Source organism: Anas platyrhynchos, chromosome 1 (genome assembly GCF_047663525.1).
Source record: "Anas platyrhynchos isolate ZD024472 breed Pekin duck chromosome 1, IASCAAS_PekinDuck_T2T, whole genome shotgun sequence".
Taxonomy (NCBI): domain Eukaryota; kingdom Metazoa; phylum Chordata; class Aves; order Anseriformes; family Anatidae; genus Anas; species Anas platyrhynchos.
The window spans coordinates 152,297,830-152,318,895 of NC_092587.1; the positions used below are offsets into that span (position 1 = coordinate 152,297,830).

General features: G+C 41.9%; 1 protein-coding gene across 1 annotated transcript in view; it reads right to left on the reverse strand.

Annotated features, from left to right (window-relative positions):
- UBAC2 (UBA domain containing 2) overlaps positions 1–21,066 on the reverse strand; it is an 86,534-nt gene that overhangs the window by 19,566 nt on the left and 45,902 nt on the right. The window contains exons 5-6 of the mRNA XM_027443585.3: positions 11,884–12,007; positions 10,016–10,063 (exon numbers count right to left, since the gene is read on the reverse strand). Of these exons, the coding sequence (XP_027299386.1) occupies positions 10,016–10,063; positions 11,884–12,007 (172 nt within the window). The remainder of the gene's footprint in view (positions 1–10,015; positions 10,064–11,883; positions 12,008–21,066) is intronic.

A 21,066-nucleotide genomic window follows, 5' to 3' on the forward strand; every position in this document is an offset into this window, starting at 1 on the left:
CTGTAAGCCCATGACCAAATCTTGTGCATGTCAACTGGAAACTGAGACAGACGTATACTCACCAAAGAGTAAGTAAATGGAGCAGTATTTGTATCATTTCTGTCATTTAGCTACTCTTGGCATGTCGTACTTCATGTACCTACCCAGCAAGCAGGTCCCTCAGAAGCTAACCACATGGTCCCAAGAGAGGTAGCACATAGCGGCTCCTCACTTGAGAAAACCCAGATTGTATGGCTACCAGGAAAGTTGCTTTTTGGGGAGTAAGAATTACTGAACCTGGCTGCAAATACTGTGTATAATTTCATCTCAGAGAAAGAGAGCTGCCACGCAAAATACTTTGTCCAACGTCACACCAGCATTCCCCCACCTCTGCCAGATGTCCCTCCCAGCTACTGATCTCTGCCCACTCTTATCACCTCCAGCCCTTAGCTAAGGCCTGATGTTTTCAGGGCACAGTAAATCTTCAAAGAGTTCAGCAAGTCAAGAACAAAACAAAGCAAGTGGTGATAGGAAAATCTGTATCTCCCTGAAGGTATGACAAATCTTGACACGTGTCTGAACACGTTAACCACAAAGAGAATTATTCTCGTATCAAACTCAAAACAGCAAATAGGATAGCAGCAGCAGTGCCAGTATTTCGGGACTTGTTTGTCTCAGAAAGGGAAATGTACTGCAAACAGCAGCCAGCAGTGGTACCAGTAAAAGCCTTCTTGTATTTCTCTAAGCAGAGTCATCCGAGAGCATTTAATCAGAAGAAAAGGCTTTAAAGGGCTGAAGTTTTGGGGCACCTCTAAAATGGAGAAAGGCCAAACGGCAGCATTAAGCCTGCAAGCCACGCACGCATCCTTTCCCAGCTTTACTGAGCTCACGGGAGCAGTGTGGCTGATCTCCAGCCCATGCACCTGCTGCAGAGGGCTGTCCTCTCGCCCTTTGCTGCTCCCCAGCAGCACGCTAACCTCTTGGCCCCTCCTTGAACTTTGAAACTCGTTGTGTAACCCAAACGTGAACTTAGAAAGTCAACAAGTCCGACAATATAGTGTTCAGGGTAAAATCTGAGATAAAAAGCACCTGGTGGAGGAACGAGGCTAATCTGCTTATCTGCGTATCTGCTACAAATAGCTGCCAAGAAACGTACTGCGGGCCAATACTTCTGCAGAGCAATCACGTGAGCCTGCAGTTCTTCGTAAGTATAAACAGAAGGACGGGCTCAGCTGTGAGAAGCACTACGTGAATGCTGTCAAAATCTACCACATTACCTTCGGACTTGCTGTGATTTCAATGTCACTCCCTTCCTCTCTCCCTGGACTCACTATTCCAGTTGTAAAGGTATCAGGCAGCAGTATGAGAAACTTCAAACTCTGTGCTCGGTGTTAACAGATTTTCAAGAAGCTTCATCTAGTGAGGAAGAGCTGTCTATTTGCATATTTCCAATAAACCTAAAGAGGAGACTCTTATAGTTAAAATGGTCTTATGATTCAGTCTGGTTTAGTGTCATATACCCATCTTAATGTCAAATATTTCCAAAGAACTTCCTCTTTAGCTGGTTCACATGCAGAACTTGTTATGTGTCACTTAAAAAAAAAAGAAGTTTTGACGAAGTACACTTTTTACGCCATTTTTTTGGTCACGGATGCAGTGAGCTTCTAGTGTTTAAGGCCTAGATAAGCCAACTTTGTTTATTCAGTGAAGATAAGAAGACCTTATTATATGCTAACTTGAACGCTGTAAATAAGGTGAAAGGGCTACTTCCCACAAATAGGTGAGATTCGGAGTGTTTTAGGCTCTAAAAACTCACCAAGGAAAGATACTGCAGTTAACTTCACATTGTTAAAATGGATAATTTTTGGCTGGCAACATGAATCGCATCTAAATTGTTTTCTGGTAGTCCTACCATCATAACCTACAATCTCATCCACCATATATCAAGCAAAATCTAAGCAGAGGAAATGGACAAACTGGAATATATCTGGTGCGCTGCAGAAAAAAAAAAAGAGTGCTTACATTTTTTGTTTCTTAACATCATGGCTTACTACTGGTCCTTCACACAAAATTTCCTAACCTCTTCCCACCCCTGTCAGAAAAGCCAACTTCCCCTCCCCTTCCCTCATGTCACTCCAAAGTTGTACACTTTGAAGAAAAAGGAAGTAGCCGTGGTTTCTCCTTTTTGTTAGGTAGACCAGATACAGAAGCTCTCCAATACATGCTCCACTACTCACTGAGATATTTTACATCTTTTATTTGATTAACACTAAAAAAGAAAATCAAAGAAACAGCAGGCAGACCGATGTCAAAAGTTATGTTGAAAATTATTTTGCCTAATGGCGAGAGCTTGACAGAACCTAATGTCAGCAAATGCTAAATTACTTTGGTCTGAGAAATTTAAATAAATTCATTATATGTATTCAAGATTTTTTTTTTCCAGGTAACAACAAAAAAAGGCAAATAACAGTATTCTCATGGTGAAGTGACATTTTCACACCTATTTTATCTGCTTTATCCTTAGGATGTTCCTAATTCTATCCAGCTAGAATAAAACAAGGAGTTAAAGTTTGTGCGGAGATTCTGTATTTACCTTGGTCAGAGAAACACATCATTTATCAAACCAAGACAGAGCGTGTGAAAACTGCCCAGCAATAAAACCACTGCATGTGTATTTTCAGCTTGCAGTTATAACCTGCAATATAACTGTAATGTGGTGGATTATTTTGTTTGAGCTTTCTTTGGGGAAGTAGTCATTAAGAGTATAAACAACTCTTTGTGATAGCTTGACAGAAAAAAAGCTCTAATACTATACTCTTTTTCATAGAATCACATTTCCTTCCCAGTTGACTCGGGGCTTATATATTTCCTAAAGACCTCGATTTTTTTTTTCTTCATTGTCCATCAACACTATCTTCACTGACCAAGTGATGAGATCTCAATCGTCGTGATGAGACCTCAGTCATTCTTTGTGTGTGTGCAGGCGTAGATGTACTGGCATTTCAGCACAGTATATCTATCCTGAGCTTGCATTTGTGACCTATAGGTAGGCTCCATTGGGTCACTGGTAGAGTTCTACAGGCAATAGTCATCACCGTGTTAACCAAACCTCTTTACCTACAAGATCACAATTGGATTTATCTGCCTCAGTGTAGACATCTACAGTTTAAAAGCCTACATATGAGCTAGTAGTTTAGAGTTGGTTTCATAGTCAACAAAGAGCACTAGGCATTGCTGAGATGTGACTCATTCTACGGCAGAAGTCTTCAAGCTACACACAGCTGAATTACTCTCACGGATTCCCTCTCTGATCAATGAACCAGTAGATGCTTCTAGGACACATCTCATCGTAAGCTAACTGCAGCACTGTAGTCATAACGACGTAAATGGACAGGCTAAGAAAGGTTGGTAGAGGTTGCCTCTTACTGAACCAGCTGGCAAAACTGACAAAGCAGGCAAGATTTTGGACACACTAACTTTTCTTCAGATCTGAGAGAGAAATTGAAAACTTCGAAGTGAAATACAAACCAAAAACTAAAACACATGTTTCTACAGGATCTCAGAAGTCACAAGTATGAAAGGCACAGCATCTTATGAGAGATATCATTACCTTCTCCTCTCCTTTGTTGCTATTTTCTCCTTTCTTCCAGAACTGGAAATATCTGCATCCCCCTCTTCCACAAACAAATATGACCGCACTTCCACAATAAGATCCCCTGTATGCCAGATTAATCAATTATTTTTCTTCTCAGATGCTTAAACCGACACAGGAGTAAATGTTTTCAGCCAGGTCTTTAAATGCAGCTGTCCAGACACGAGCAAGGTGTCTAAGCTCCCATGACAAAGGAGCTAAGTCAATACAGTGAACAGATTGTGGAGACATGCATCTCAAGGCCAGCCACCTACAGTCACCCAGCTGAACATTGACTGACCACTGCTCACATGCAGACATCTCATGTTAGTTTTGTGTGGGATTCAGCACATCTCCGAGCTTAGATATGGATATTTGTACCTGTCTTAAATTTACATGATATAAATATTCAAAACAGTAATGGATCATTTAGCTATTTCTTAACATTGCTTCACATTTCATACTTCTAATATGCTTTGCCCTCACCATAGCCTTTCATAATTCAAAACTTAGAAGAATGAATTAAAGCCGTGATTTCATTTATGATAAATATTTAACTTTTATCTACCCTGAACTCAAATTCAAATATTGTTTGAATATAAATCAATAGCATAAAAACAATTACACACAGAATTTTCTAGGTTGGAAGAGACCTCAAGATCATCGAGTCCAACCTCTGACCTAACGCTAACAGTCCCCACTAAACCATATCCCTAAGCTCTACATCTAAACATCTTTTAAAGACTTCCAGGGATGGTGACTCCACCACTTCCCTGGGCAGCCTGTTCCAATGTCTAACAACCCTTTCGGTAAAGAAGTTCTTCCTAACATCCAACCTAAAACTCCCCTGGCACAACTTAAGCCCATTCCCCTTCGTCCTGTCACCAGGCACGTGGGAGAACAGGCCAACCCCCACCTCTCTACAGCCTCCTTTAAGGTATCTGTAGAGAGCAATAAGGTCGCCCCTGAGCCTCCTCTTCTCTAGGCTGAACAAGCCCAGCTCCCTCAGCCGCTCCTCGTAGGACTTGTTCTCCAGGCCCCTCACCAGCTTCGTCGCCCTTCTTTGGACCCGCTCAAGCACCTCGATGTCCTTCTTGTAGCGAGGGGCCCAAAACTGAACACAGTACTCGAGGTGCGGCCTCACCAGAGCCGAGTATAGGGGGACGATCACCTCCCTAGCCCTGCTGGTCACGCTGTTTCTGATACAAGCCAGGATGCTGTTGGCCTTCTTGGCCACCTGAGCACACTGCTGGCTCATATTCAGCCGACTATTAGTGCATGGCTTTCATATTTTTACAATTATCCAAGCTCAATACTATTAGATTGACTCTTTTTTGTTACCAAAGCACTACTGCAAGCCATGTTATTAGATAACATGCTCTCTGGCCTCTCGTCCTGCAGTCTGTACATATTCCCAGGGCTGCCCCATTCCAGGTGTGGCATCTGGCACTTGCTCTTGTTAACTCCATTCAGTTGGTGGTGCCCAGCTCTCCAATTTCTCAAGACCTCTCTGCAAGGCCTCTCTACCCTTGGGGGACTCAACAGCTCCTCTTAATTTAGTGTTGTCTGCAAACTTAGTTTATAGATTCCTGCATCCTGATCATTTATGAAAGCATTAAAGAGAACTGGCCCTAAAATGGAGCCCTACAGAATACCACTAGTAAGTGGCTGCCACCCCGATGTAACCCCATTTAGTATAATCCTTTGTGTCTGTTTGTTCAGGCTCAAATTTTTCACCCGTCATGTTATGTATTTGCCTAGCTCTATGCTGGACATCATCCAGAAGGATACTGTGAGAAACAGTGTCAAAAGCTTTGCTGAAATCCAAAAACACTGTATAAACTGCCTTCCTTGGTCAACTAGATGAGTAACCCTGTCATAAAAGGAAATCAAGTTCCTTAAAAAGGACTTGGAACAGGATGCCCAGGGAAGTAGCTGAGTCAATATCCTTGGAGGTATTCAAAAGACGTGTAGATGTGGTGCTTGGAGACATGGTCTAGACATAGACTTGGCACTGCTAGGTTGAAGGTTGGCCTTGAGGACTTTTTCAACCTAAATGATTCTATGACTTTCCCCTCATGAACCCATGTTGGCTATGACCAACAACTGTGTTGTCTTTCGAGTGTTTTTCACAAACTCCCACAATAATCTTCTCCATGACTTTACCAGGCACTGCAGTGAGACTGACAGGCCTGGAATTACCAGGATCTTCTTTCTTACCATTCTTGAAAACTGGTACAAATTTTTGCCAGCTTCCAGTCGAGTGGGACCTCTCCAGATTCCCAAGAGTGTTGAGGCAGATTTATCTTAATCACCATTTATAATTAGGTAGTTACAAGGAATTCAAGGAAGACCATACTCTGACGTACTTTCACACCGATTACAGATCTATGTGAGACTATATGTGAAATACTTGACTGGAGGGTGTAGAAGGTTATATGGCAAGATACGAATTTTGGAGGTAACTGCTCACTACATCATCAGACTGTTCAAAGATGCTGTTCAAGAAATTTGGTTTATATTTAACACTAGTTTTAAGTATGTAGAAAGGATGGTATTTTAAGTGCGAATACTACACTGAGGGGCAATAGAAAACTTTCTGAAATCCCTTCTAAACATTTTTTAAAACAATAAACAGTTCAGTGAGGCTTGTTCAAAACTACTTAAAAATGTGGAAGAGGAGGAGGAGGAAGAAGAAAATCAATGATTCTTAGGTCTGGTCAGATATTAATTGCATAATATTACTTTTAAGGCAAAGACTAAAAAAATCAAAGTCCAGCTTAAAAGTTTGCCCAGTCCAATCACGTCTTATCCTACAAAGGCCAATCTATCATTGACAGGAATTCACTATAGAAAAACGCCCAAGCTGAACGACTAACAAACAGAAAGGATGAATAAAGTTTGTAACAACCAGAATTGAGAACGATCCCAAGTGCACTCCTGAGCATTTAACAACGGATATCTGTAGTCTGTGTAAAACCAGGTTAGCAAATTCTAAACTTACACCTAAAACATCCAATAATCAGAACTAAAGTTAAAACTAAACATTCAACAATATCTGAAATATTAATTCTCTACAGTTTTCCGATATCTAAAGTATGAAAAAGCTTTTCATACAGCCTGAGAAAAGTAAATGAGAGTGTGGTACAGAAACAATTCAGAAGGCTGTTCTATCTGGCTTAGTAAAATCTGCAAAGATTTTTTTTTTTAGAAACTTCAGAATTTGTGAGGTTAACACTACTTGAATTTCTGAAGCTCTGAGCTGAACTCTACATAAATTCAAAGCAGCTCCCAAAAGACCAAGGGGGTATTCCACATTTTGAACTTTATGCAGTGCACATTACCTTACAAACAAATAAACAAATGACTGTAGGTAAGAAGAAAGAGGCAATAACAGTACAATTACAGAACTGGCCTGGAAGCTCTTTTTCCCTATGAAATACAGCCCTACCAACACAGTTAGCTGAAACCTTGGCATGTGATCTGTACGGTGACAATGTTATGTGAATGGCTGTAGGGAACTACGTGCCCCAGTGGTCGTATCTCATAAGATGGTAGCAGCCTGAATTTCCTTCTTGAAGCAGAAATACTGTAGGCTATAATTGAGTGAACCTTGACATGCCCCTCAAAGTTCACTCCTGCAAGAGTATTTCAATGAGAAGTCTAAGATAAGAACCCAAGAGCTTTTTTTTTAAAGGATAAAAGAGGGAGTCAAAGTTGGTGACCTACAGAGATAGATCTTATGGCAGACAGACACACCACAGCTTTTGTATTCTGGTAAGAGAACACATGATGTTTAAAATTCCCTGTCTCCAGACACATTACATCAGTGCCTACCCATACAGTCATACATATGTGCAAACACAAACGCATACAGAAACGTTTTTGTACGTGATGAATCCCTCAAAACCACCAAAAACATGAACTCATGGAGTTCCTTTATACCCTGAGATTTACGCAGAAGTCTAAAAGCATTAACAAGGATGAATACAGAAATTCCTCTCAAGTGCCTCGTCCTGTAACTGAAAAGCCAGGTCTCATTTAGTCTAAGAGTGTTCATTGTGTGTTAACACACGCCATGTGATGATTTCAATAGACCTACAATGGGGACATCCTGAAGAGAAAGTGGGAAACTGAAAACAATACAGAAATTGTGCCGTCCATTTTAATACTCCAGATAAGCAGAAGTGCAGCAAAAGCTGAATTGCAGAACAGCATTGCGTACAGTCATATGAGTGGCTAAGTGATCTCTAAATCTAAAAATACAGTGAAGCCTACAATAGGCATTGAACTAGTGATACGCATCACACCTAGCCAACGTGGTACTCATATATTTGCTAAACGTGTGCTACAAATGCATGAAAATTTGATTCAACAAAGATATAGGACGTTAGACAATGAAAACAGCAGTAACAATTAACAAAGTATGTAGTTTGTCGGAATGACTTAACATTGACTTGGCAACCCATGCAGTTCTGTAATTGTACACATACATACGTTATCAAGTATCTACACCTGGAGTGTTAAGAGGTGGCCCTATAATTTTTCATAATTTTCTTCAGACTATTTAATGTACTGTGAAACTTTACTCCTTTTTCCGTTTTCTCAGAAGACACCAAACTGTCATTTCTAACAGAGGAGAAAATGAGACTGCCTATTCACAGAAGCATGATAGATACGCTGTGCAAAAATGGCTGAAATTCATGTTGGACTTGATGATCTTGAATGTCTTTTCCAACCAAAACGATTCTATGAATCTATGAACTATTTTGCAAATTGTAGCATGCATTACAAGAATGGCAGAATGCAGATATCTGTTCATTGCAGGAAAAAAAAAAAAAAAGAGAGAGACGGAAAAAAGCCTGAGGATGACTTAATTCATCCTGACTGAAGCAATGCGAAACATTAAATATCTTTTTTAAGCTTTCCTGTGACATACGGAAAGCTCAGTTTATTCCCATGGACTTATACCTATGCAAAACAGACTGTTAACCTGCAATTAAAAAACAATCATTTATGAAGAAGAAGGAAGCTGCATTATACACCTGAATAAAACTGTACATTAAAAGGGAATTAAAATAAGAACTGACATGAAAAATAATACTAGAACATTTTTTTCAAAGACTGCATAACCAAGTAAACATACAGTTCCTACCACCAGGAAAAGGGGGGGGTTAAAATGCCTTTCCTTTCCTTTTCCTTTCATTTCCTTTCCTTTCCTTCCCTCCCCGATGAACACCTGTTCAAAAGGAAGGGCTATTAAAAGAGCCAGAAGAGTAACAGGAAGGCTAGAGCGTTTGGAGGAAGTCACAGATCCTTAGTTAGGTTCAGAGGCTTGGGATGGTCTCCAGGAAAGAAATCCTGGTTTGTTAAATAGTCTGTTTTCATCTATATTTATGGTAAGACCAAACTGCTGAGCAGACTTCACTGTTTACTGCTCTGTCACTTGTGTTATTTTTCCTGCCAGCTCACGGTATATTTGGAACATCCAGTGGAAATGGTAAGAGACCAACACACTGAATTATAGCAGCAATATGTAATGTATCCACAGGCATTTCACTCCAAGTTTGCCTAAATTCAGATTAGCAGGTTCTAATAGCAAGGACAGAATTTAAGTTTTTCATGAGATAGTCTCAATATAACAATGAGCTAATTTGGAAGAGGCAGCACTTTCACTGTTTGAAAAGCAGACAGTATTTTGAGCCAATAAATCACAGTTAGAGCTCTTAATTTCTAAGTCTGCAAAAACTTTTAAAGCAGTTTATCAGTATCTAACAATCTGGGAGAGGTAGTACAATCCTTTTTAGCACTACATACCCTAGCACTGAGAACAGCGTCAGCAAGAAAGAAAACAGACCACACTGACGTTATCTAAATGATACGAAGAAAGTGATTTCACAACTTTGCTGTCCCTATCACAGTGTGAAACAGCTATCCTACACGTGTCCTAGGAGAACAGCAAAACATGAAATCCTCAGCAAAAAGTTAGAAGCTGCGTTCTGGAATAAACGCTTGAGGCTTGCTAAAAAAGGATGAACAACTGGGTAAATAGAGTATATAATAAAAGCAAACGGTATTGCGGTTGGTATTTTTACAATTTCCACAATAGCTTCATTTATAGCTGTAGCGTCAAAGCTATGTCCATGGCAGTAAATTTAATTTTAGGGGTCATATAACTTTGGGAACCAGTAAATATTACCCAGCTCATTTTTCTGTACGTCAGTGTACCACCAGCCAGTTAGGGCTTTACACCTTTGGAAGTTAAAAGACAAAAACTTTCTACTTGCTGTTACAATGAAAAACATTACTCAGTAATTTCAGCTCTTCGAGTCCAGAGATGCTGCACTGATTGTATACGTAACAAAGTGTTTTAAGCAACACAAATTTTAAAACAGGAAGACTTACCAATCCACTTAAGGCTAAAATCCAGATGTAGGAACCAGAGGTTAAGAGCTGGAAGGTAAGAGCAGCAATTTAAAATTTACATGGCTGTTGTCTGAGCTCATATGTAGCAACATTGCATAGGCTATATACTTATCGTGACAACAGAAAAAATCACAAATTTATTTCTGTGAAAATTCGGTTTAAATGAACAAATATACATTCCAGAAGTATAAGAAGTGGGAAAAAAAACACGGGGATCCAACAATTTTGCTTCTTCTACAGAACAATACATTTTATTTTCATATAGCATACTAAGTATAACAGGATGTCAGTTATAGGCTCCACAGAAAAACAAGTCTGAAAGACAGACAGAAGCAAAGGAAATGACTCAGCAGCAGCAGGAGAAGAGTTCCAAGTGGGGCAGTGCAAGTGAAGCTCTTAGACATGTAGCCACAGAGAGACTAAGCACGAGCATTGAAATGAAAGAAATGAAGTTCTCAGCGAGTGGCATATTTGCAGACATGAAATCAAAGAAACCAGTTGGAGTGATTTTGTTTTAAGAAATCTAGATACACCAACAGGGTTTCCCATCTCTTCTAGTATGTGACTCATCACCTGGAGAAGGTTATTATTAGCTGGGAAAATGGGCTAAAAATTAGGCTGATATGGGTTACTAAAATAGCTCCGTGAGATGCAGCCTGAATGATGAAAACACCTTCACTCTAGGCTCTGATTATGGAAAGACTGACTTGAGATAAGGGTAGAGTTTACAAATGAGGGAAAGGCAAATGAATTACCCTCAGCCTCTGTGTGACGGCAGCGCCTGTTCTGCACGCAGGAGGGAAAGACCCCGTGAGATGCAGTGATTATTAACAGCAGCGATCTGTATCTGATCTTGCACGTATGAAAGCAAGAGGCAAGGGACACGAAGGAAAAGAGCTCAGACAGTAATCACCGGTTTCACTAGGACTAGAACAATAATTGGTATTGATGATTTAGGGAGAGAGGAAATAGGGTTGCTGAAGGATCAGGAAAAAAGGGTGCTGGAGCAGAAATCGAAGGAATCCAAATGCTGAACAGCAACACGAATGAATGAAATGTTCAAGAGGAGCAGGAGCCACTGTTCTGAAACTGACCACTCATTCTAAAATACTCTGTACCACATCGCATAATGAGGGTGCTTTCCACTGCTAGTTTTAGAGCTATATTTGAGTCTCTGGAATATATAAAAATGAGTACAATTTCTCATAAGCTCACACGTCTCCTGTCATTTCTAGGCTGTCGTGTTTTTTCTTAAAAAAAGAAAACTGTTTCTGTACCAGTTACCTCTGTTTTTCCATTCACAGTTAACATAATACTACTTGAGAGTGCTGTGCTCTACATTACATTATTTTAAGTAACCTGTCACATTGATAGAAATTAACAGATTTATATAAAAGTGCAATTCAGCCAAATCCTTGGTTATTTACTGACAGTCTTACCACAGAAAAATACTGCATTCTATAGCTTTGTCAGAGCTCTAACAGACAAGTGGAAAAGAAACAAAAACAAGAATACAAGCAAATTAGAAAGGTAAAAGCTACATATGTATTTGCAACAGGTCCTGGCTCATTTTTTTAAGCACCCCCCAAATTTACAGTGTTTTTATTTTATATTGTCCTACGCATGACATTCAAGAAAGAAGACAATGGAAGAAAAGATAACATGCTCAACTCTTCATCATGTAGAAAGGCATACTAGAAACACATTTTTCAATATTTTAGTTCATGGGGAAGTCACTAGCTAAACATATGTGGAATCAGACATGCAGAAGCAACAAAATCATGCAAAAATACTAACTGCTACAGTATTAAGTCACTAAAAGATGAACAAGCAAGTACATACCATACCTGTAAACCCAGTATATAGACCAATGTCTTGTTTGTGATAGAAAAGTGTCCTAGTACTTGTGTCACCTGCACTCTTGGAATGGAGCAATAAAACGGGACAAACAGAGCAAACACGGGACCCAAGCTGCAAAAAGAAAGATACAGATGGTTAATAAGAATGATACTAGTAATATCAGTATATAACAATAAAAGGTTATTAATCCTGTCTATGTAGTCAAAACATAATATTGCCTTGCAAAAAAAAAAGGTCTTCCTAGCAAATCAAATTTGATGACTTCTGGCATTCAGGATAATAGATTTAATAGATTCACTAGCAAATATTCAACTACACCTGGTGAATATCCTTGCTAAGAAGAAACAGGTGACAGAAAGTATCTTATTTCCAAGTGTTTAGGATCGGAGGCAGCAGAGAAGGCAACGTATTTACTCTAACAGCCAATGGTTTCTATAAAATACAGCCCACAAAAAGAACTCTTCCGCACCAGAACAAAACACCTTTTATCCAGACAGAAAGATTATCCATCTCCCCAAAGGTCATGGAAATAACTTCACTTACGAAGCTACGCTCCTATTATTCACCCAGGTTTAAGGTGTGACAGGATGAGACTGTAGTATTTAACCTTTTTTCACCAGGAGAGACCCCAGTAGAACCAACTTCCAAAGGCATGGCTTGGGAGTGATTCTCGAAGAAAACACTTTCTAGGGTGGAGATGGGGGGAAAAAGGCCACTTCAGACAGACAGGATAGGAAGATGCTTTCAGATTCCAGTGAGGGGACTGGTACATCTGTACATAAGCCATTATCACCACAGAGCTTAGCCCTCTGCTGTACTCCGACCCCTCTCCAGCCCAAAGCGCTGTTGGCACAGATTTCCCAGTGAACTGCCCTGCTAACTACTCAGCCACTCCTGAAGAAAAAAATCACATCAAGTCGAGTTCCTCCAACTCCCTTGCCACTTGAGCAACCCTGGCAATGTGAAAATGATAATTTCTGCACCTGGTGCATCTTGCCAGTGCGTGGCAGGGGCCACGGCCGCAGGTAGCACCCAGCCACCAAGCTTCGGCCCACGGCTGGGGTGAGGATGTCTGCGAAGCGCGCACCCGCCCCAGCTGGCTCCTCACTTCTTCTTCTGACAGACGTGGGATGTTCCAAAGGATAATTTTACACCACTTACCAGCTTATCGAAAGTTTCAAGACTTACGGTTTCCGCAGGCCTTTATGGGAAAGGGATCTTATCATTCGCAATGCGATTTCTGCACACGGCATAAACCAGGACCTAACTAACTCGAAGCGCTCACTCAGAAATACCTTTCCCTTCTAGAGCAGCTACTGATAGAGGTAATGCTACGTGAAACAGTGGTCTGAATATTAAAATTTTCATTTCCTGAATAACTGCCAAATACAACACCCACAGCTATGAAGACAACCTGATGATTAAGTACACAGTTCACATATTTCTACTCTTAATGGACAGTGGCTTATGACGCTTCATTATCATGTTGACTGTTACATTTGACGTTCAGCATGCTGAAAACCTCCCTCTCTGAGGGCTTAAATATTGCTTAGTTGAAGGACATGAAAACCTTTTTAGTATCCTCTGCTTCAGACAGGGTCAGGTGCATGTAAATGCACAGAGAACAACTCAGGAACTAGTGCAAAATGTTCAATTTCACACACGATCTCCCCTACATAAACAGAGAACACCTGTATAACACAGCACGTTCTTAAAATAAACTCAAATTATTGAAGTTGTAGGAGTAGATAAGCACAGCTACGCGACTGCCACACACAAAAATAATTCTTCATCAGACTTGCTTCCACTGTAAACAATATTCACTGATGCAAACCAGGTTTTATAAGCGAAGAGAGAAGGAAAACAAAGAAAAGAGACTGATCTTTTTCCCCTCTTGGAAAAGTTATTATAAATGATTTCTGTCTACAGAATGTGATTCTTTCTATCCATACCAAGTGACCTGAGGGAGTACCACAACTGCGGCAAGCTTTTCAGGTTTTATTCCTCCTGTGATAAGTAGTGACTCAGACACAGAGATTTTGCATGCAAGAGTGCACTCAATCATAGGTTGGGAAATTACAAAAAGGAACTTCCCATGACTTTAAGCGTGTTTTACAAAGAGATTACAGCATGTTAAAAGGTGCCCTCTGTGTTAATATTCACCATTAACATCAAGAGAAAACACAGAAGGCACCATCCCAGATCGGGGTAGGGATCCGCGTAATTTTATGTCCAGTGTCTGGCACTGCTCAGAACCTGACAACCTAGAGGAGCTTGAGGAAATGTAGCAATAGATTTTGTTCCTAAAACTTTCAGTTAGTGGACACCACAGACAGACTTATGTCTCCAAAGACATAAAATGTTATCTTTATGGAAAAAGCTCACATCTACTATAAATAGGTATTGGACAAATACCCATTCAGGTATCACACAGGGTACAGAGAGAGATGTCCAATGTTGCAGTTAGGTTGTTCTCGTTATCACTGAAATGGCACGGTGGTCACAGCGGGTTCCTGATAACTGGAAAAATGCAAATGCCACCACCCTCTTCAAGGAGGGCAAGAAGATAATTCAGGTAGCCTCCCCTCAGTCTCTCGTAAAGCTAAAGAACAAATCTCTTAGAAGCCAATTCCAGGCCTATAAAGGGCAAGGTGACTGCTAAGCCAGTATTGGTTTACCAAGGACAATCCATCTCTGGTCAATCTGATTGCTTTCTGTTGTGAGGTTGACAGGTTGGAGAAACAGGCTGACAAGAACCTTATGGAGTTCAAGAGAAACAACTGTGAAGTCTTCCACCAGGGTTGGAATAACCCTCTGCAACAGTATAACCTGGCTAGAAAACAGATTTGCAGAAAAGAAGCTGGAGAATACTTCTTAGTCAGCAGTTCCCCCTTTGCAGGGATGGCCTTTGGTTGTATTAGCAAGCATGTAGTCACCAGACCAAGATAAGTTCAGTACTTTTGAGCCTGAACCTGAACCACTGTGTCCACTGTTGGGCTCTGTGTCCACTTTTCGGGCACTACAAGAAAGGCATTGATATACTGGAACAATCCAGCTGAGGAAAACAATCGTCCAGTACTGCACCACGTTGCCCAGAGCTATCATCTCCATCCACAGAGATAGTCAAGACTCAACTGGACACAGCTCTTTGTAACCTGTTCTAGTTAGACATGTTTTGACCATGGGTTTGAACTAAATGGCTCCCAGAGGTCCAGCCAAGCCTAAACAACTCCATTATCCTGAAAATAACCAAAGTGTTGTTCCTGAAACACTTAAGCACTAGACAGATTTCTGTTTGTGCATTTGACTGGACAGATATAAACATCTGTTCATGATATATTTGGTTTACATGGCAAGATTTTGGAACATAGGGGCTGCAGGGATGGCTTTTGTGAAAAGAGATCAAGAGTTGCCCCCATGTAAGAAAGAGCCAGTTCCAGTCAGCTCCAAAACAGACCTTTTTCTGGAAAGCTGAGCCAATGACCTACAATGGTTGCACCTCTGTGATAATACATTTTTAAAAGGCTAAAAACCACCTTGCAGTAGCTGTGAGTCAGACGGGAGAAAATATGAGAGAAGCAGCCCTGCAGCCCCCAGGTGAGCGCAGCAGGAGGGCAGGAGGTGCTCCAGGCATGCAGCAGCAGTTCCCCTGCGGCCTGTGGAGAGGCCCCTGGTGGAGCAGGCTGTCCCCCTGCAGCCCATGGGTCCCACATGGAGCAGATCTCCACGCTGCAGCCCCCCCATGGGTGGAGGAGCCCCCGGTGGAGCAGGTGGATGTGGCCTGGAGGAGGCTGCGGCCCATGGAGAGCCCCCGCAGGAGCAGGCCCCGGGCCGGAGCTGCAGCCCGTGGAGAGGAGCCCACGCAGGAGCAGGGGGCTGGGGGGAGCTGCCGCCCACCCATGGGGGACCTGTGCTGGAGCAGTTTGCTCCTGGGGGATGGATGGACCCCATGGGATGGAGCCGTGTGGGAGCAGTGCTTGGAGAGCTGCTGCCTGTGGGCAGCCCCAGGGCTGAGAGGGACCATGAAGAAGTGGCGGAGACGAAGCGTCAGGGACTGACCGCAGACCCCATTCCTTGTTCCCCTGTGCTGCTCGGGGGAAGGAGGTGGAAGAGTCAGGAGTGATGTTGAGAGTGGGAAGAAAGGGATTGAGGGGAAGGTACTTTTAGTTTTGCTTTTATTTCTCAGTATCCTAGAATCATTTTATTCTGTAATAATTTAATCTTTCCCAAGATGAGTCCGTTTCACCTGTGATGGTAAATGGTGAGCAATCTCCCTGTCCTCATCTCAATCTGCAACATTTTCCATTTTATTTTCCCCACTGTCCTGCTGAAGAACTGGGGAGAGAGAGAAAGAGCAGCGTGGTGGGCACCTGGTGACCAGCCAAGGTTGACTCACCGCACACGTGCTGTAAATTGAAGGACTAGTTTTATTGAGGGACTACTTCAATCCTCTTTGTTTCATCACTTTCTTTTCCTCCTCTCCTTACTTTTCTCTTCATGCCTCAGCCCTCTGTTCCTTATGCTGACAGGACCATCAGGAATAAGGTGGTGCATACCCTGCCAAGTGCCGTGACTGGCTCCTGCCAGGCACTTGAGATGCTCACGTGCAAAGAAGGGACACAGACACATATGCTGACTAAACTCAGTTTATGCCTGCCTCATGTTTAGGAAGTGAATTTTAGTCATGGTGGTGAGAAAACAACATTTTCAAACAAAACAAAAAACTCTGAAACCCGAAAGATTAAATTCTGGAGTCTGAACACTTTATATGGCCACCACGTCCACCTCAAAGGCCTGCTGTAACAGCAGGCCCTAGGACGACTATGGTCTCGTTTTGAACAGCACGCTAGATTTCAACAGTTTGGTAGAGAAACAATCTCTAACAAACTTTGTGTTCTGAAACTTAGGAAGAGACGGGCAGTTAACTAAACGTTACTTCTGCAAAAATATCTGCTGCTGTCAATGGAAGTTCTGTGGGATTAAAATTTGCAGAAATACCCGGTTATTTTATTCAGAATGACTCACTACATTTGCTAACTGCGGTGCTGTTATTTTTCTTTACTTCACATCATTTAAGCTCCTTGTAAAAACATCAGCCCGACAAATTCACCACCATGTATTTTTGTGGGGCTGCAAATATCAGTTATAAAAGTGTGCTTTATCAGTAACTCAAGTTATCATGTTTATTCAGCACTCTGCATTTCTACAGGCTGTCCAGATACTGCCAAATGATGCGTAAGGTGGCAGCCTTTATTCTGAAAATGTTAAGCAGCCTCAAAAAACATTCCTTAAAAGCAGGTGACTCCCTGAAATATGACAGCCCTTGACAGCTGTGATCCTCTAACTGATGGAAGCCAGGACTACAAGCAACCATCTGTTGTACCCAACCTTTCTGCTAGACGTGAGTAGGACGCCCCAGTGCCTGAAGCTTCTTCACACCAGCAGAAACAGTAGGGTATGTTACCCAGTACTCCTGTATGTAAAAAAGATGAATATAAAAAAAAAAGAAAAAAAAGAAAAAAAAGAAAACAACTAACAAGACAACCAAGTCACAACCCTTGGCGAATGTACATCTTGAGGAGAAAAGAAAGTTTCCTCCTTTCCACGGACATGTTAACAGATAAACTACAACTTTGGGTTCACTAAAACATGTGACCAACCAACAGATCAGTTTACAGTCCCTTTGTGAAGATAAAAGTCAGACATCTTCTGCTCCTACAAAAAAGCTTTAATTTTTAATGCCAAGACTATCTAACGATTTATTCCATAAACTGCTCAGTTCTATTTTAGACCAGCGTCACTTTCTTTTCCCTCCCTTCCCATCAGCAAGATAACCCAGAACCTTCCTTTTCTGCAGGCTAGAAGCTTTCTTCCAATTTTGCTTGCAATTTGTTTACCGCTAACAAGATGCTAACATTGTTCTTTAGCTCCTTCTACAAAGATCAGTTCATCATCATCGCCTCTCAACCTTTGCTTTGCAAAGCTGAAGATAACATCTGCTACTCTTTCACAGAAATGTTCTCTGTTGTCCTGTTCAGCTATCTGCTGGCTGACCTAGGGTACGTGATCACTTCCATACCAGCAGCCTGCTACAATACGCAACATAAAGCTTCTTCAGTGAGGTATTCTCAATAGACAGCCTTCGTGAAAGCCATTTTTGCAGACTACCAAAGACTTATACAGCTTATAGCACCACAAGAATAAATAAAAAAAAAAGTCACGATCCTTGTCTATTCTTTAATACGTGGGTAGCACGCTGCCATTCCTGTGAAGGCCCAAACCAAGCATTTTGAGGGTGATACTGATGAAACAGATAGGTATAGCCATGGCTCACCAAACCCTGCACCCTAATCAAGAAAAACATCACAGCAACAACCACTGTCTTTAATAACGTCAAAGATGTGTTACCCAGCTCGGTACCTGTGCTTACCCGCTGACAGCAGCAGCTTTGCATCAGCTATTTGCAGCAAGCGGTCCAAGTGACTGATGGTGACAGCTTACCAGGTAGCTCTGTTTTTGTGACTGAAAGCATTACCCAAAGTCGGAGTGCAGCAAGGAAGAGGAGCTTGCACCTTTCTAAAAGGCAGGGTCTCCCTGAGAATCTCACCTTGGACTAAGTCTGGGACAGAGCTTGAAGGGAGGCAGAAGGCACGTGGAGGCATGAGAATACACTGAAGGGGTTCGGATGGGTATTTTGCTGAGGAAGAATGGTTGGACAGCTATATTGAAAATTTTAAGTGTCACAAGTTCATCTGGCTTGGGTGCCCAGCAACATCTCATTTCTCCAGTTTAACCTAACACAATTTATTTGGCCTCTGGAGAGCAGACAGTAAGACCGTGACTCACTGAGGAGTCATCACTTGCTGTTCCTCAAATTCAAGTCACTTGAAAAATAACATTTGTCCACAAAAGGGCTGGGTTCAGCCAGACATTAGTTCAAGACACCTGAGCTCTCTCCCAGACTTAAAAAAAAAAAAAAAAAAAAAAGAGTTAGTTTTGGAAGGAAGGGCAGTTTTGCAGATAAGAAACTGAACTGGGACTCGGGCTGTCTGGATTCATTTTCTGGTCGATCCATAAAAACACTGCATAAATTTCAGAAGTCACTTCTTACCTGGCGTAGTAGCTCTCTACATCTAGAATTGTAAGGCTAAATTCGGTCCCTTTTATGAGCTGCTCAAATAGAGTAGGGACTAAGCAAGCAGACAGAAAAATAAGTTATCATTGGCATCATAACACGGTGGTCAAAATATTAACTGCACTGCTTTGATGTAACCATCTCTGAAAGTCACAAATTAGTTTACTAATTTACATGTTACGCTCCTGGCATGCTAAAAGCAAACCAGCAGAATTCTGCATCCCAAAGGTAAACACAAACAAATCACCCTTTTTGACACATGCCACATTTTTGGGTTTAACTCTTCAAGTTCTGGGATGGGCAGATGCTGGAGAAACAGCAGCAGTGTGAGACAACAACCAAACATCTAGAAAGAGAAACGGTGGAGAAGAATGCAATCTGTATCATTCAGATCAAGCAGTTAACATCCTGTGAGGCTGGGCTGGATGGGTGGCTGACGTACAAGTGTAGCTCCAAGGGTACAACCTAGTAGTGTATATTAGTCAAAGAAAAGTAGTATTTTATCAGATCGGAGCAGGAAAAGCATTTTGGTATTATTTTCATAACGCTACAGCTATTCTGAAATGATCATTTCCTTTAATATGAAGTTGTGATATTAATGTCAGCCCCTGAGCCCAGACTACAACTGCCTTTGTATCTAGAAATTTCTCATTTCGACCACATATTTTTGCTGCTGGACACGGAACCACATTGCAGTATGACTCTGTGTACAGATGAAGCAAGTTCCCTCTGTAATTTCCCTTTGAAAAGTAAAGTCTCATTGCTTCATTTAAAGAGATTTTATTCTCTGATGAAGCTAAATAGTTTTAAAATAATTTGAAAACAATTGAGAAAAGCTTTACAATAAGCCAAGTATGTTTTCTCACAGACTTTCTGAGCGTGGTGTTGGAGGATAAATGCCCACAACAACTGCGGAGCAGGAAATTTTACACCAGGCACTTCAGCTCCCTGGCACCTGAGGAGAACCATGCTGTGCCCACAGAAAATCACGGTGTGGTGCCCCCTACGAGCTCCAAGCAAGCAAGGGAGTAACCGGCAAGGCTCCGTTTCATTCCTCTACAGCAAGGACGTTTCCTGTGAGATGAGATATGTTCAGTGAAGCTGAACTGTCACAAACCCTGCATTTACTTCAGGCTTCCTGACGAGGCAGACGAGGTCCTGCGTGGCAGTGTCACCAGCTCGCCCTGTGAGCAGCGCCCGAGCTGTCCCAAAAAGCATCCCACCTCCGCATACGTTGGACCCGCCAAGACTGGCACGGTCACGCCTACTTGCTCATTTTTGAGAATCAGGCCACTAAAATGAGGCCACTTGCAAGATAAACTGCCTTTCGCAGGCATGAACGATCAGTATGAATTTGTGGGGAAAATCCCACGTACCGCTCAGCCACCGCCTCTGACAGCAAATGGCAGGGCTTTCCAGCTATCTCTGATCTCCATAACCTTTGCAGCAAACACGGTTTCACTGTCAGATCACGGCTCCTTACCCAGAAACAAGGTTCCTGCAGGTGCCTACAGCTTACCCCACGATCTGACATCCCATCCCTTTCCCATTCCCACCTATACCTACCGATATCATTTTAGCAGAATCCAACGTTTGTTTTAAGAGCTGTGTATTCATTTTAACGTGCATGCCTCGTGTGTGTATTACTACCACTAGCACCCTTGCTCAAAATGCAATATGCTTACCAAGTCACACATCCCCACTGCTCTCTAGCACCAGCCGGGCTCCTCAACTCCCTCACAAACTTTCACAGGGCGTTTCTGCAAAGCCTCATCATTACGGTCCTACAACACTGCTGGGAAGGCACAGGGGCTGTGGAGATGGCTGTTTTTACACAGCGTATCAGCGTGCCCCACGCCTGAGGTTTTCTCGTGCTGTCTCAGATCTGATCAGTAAGAAGTGATTTTAAAGCCTGTACCCATCATACGACTCTTTGCTCCGAACTAAGCTTTAGTGTTGTGGGTTATTGATTTTCCTTTTATTATTTTTTTTTAAATGCAGATGTAATATAAACAACGTTCTTCACTCAGGGTTT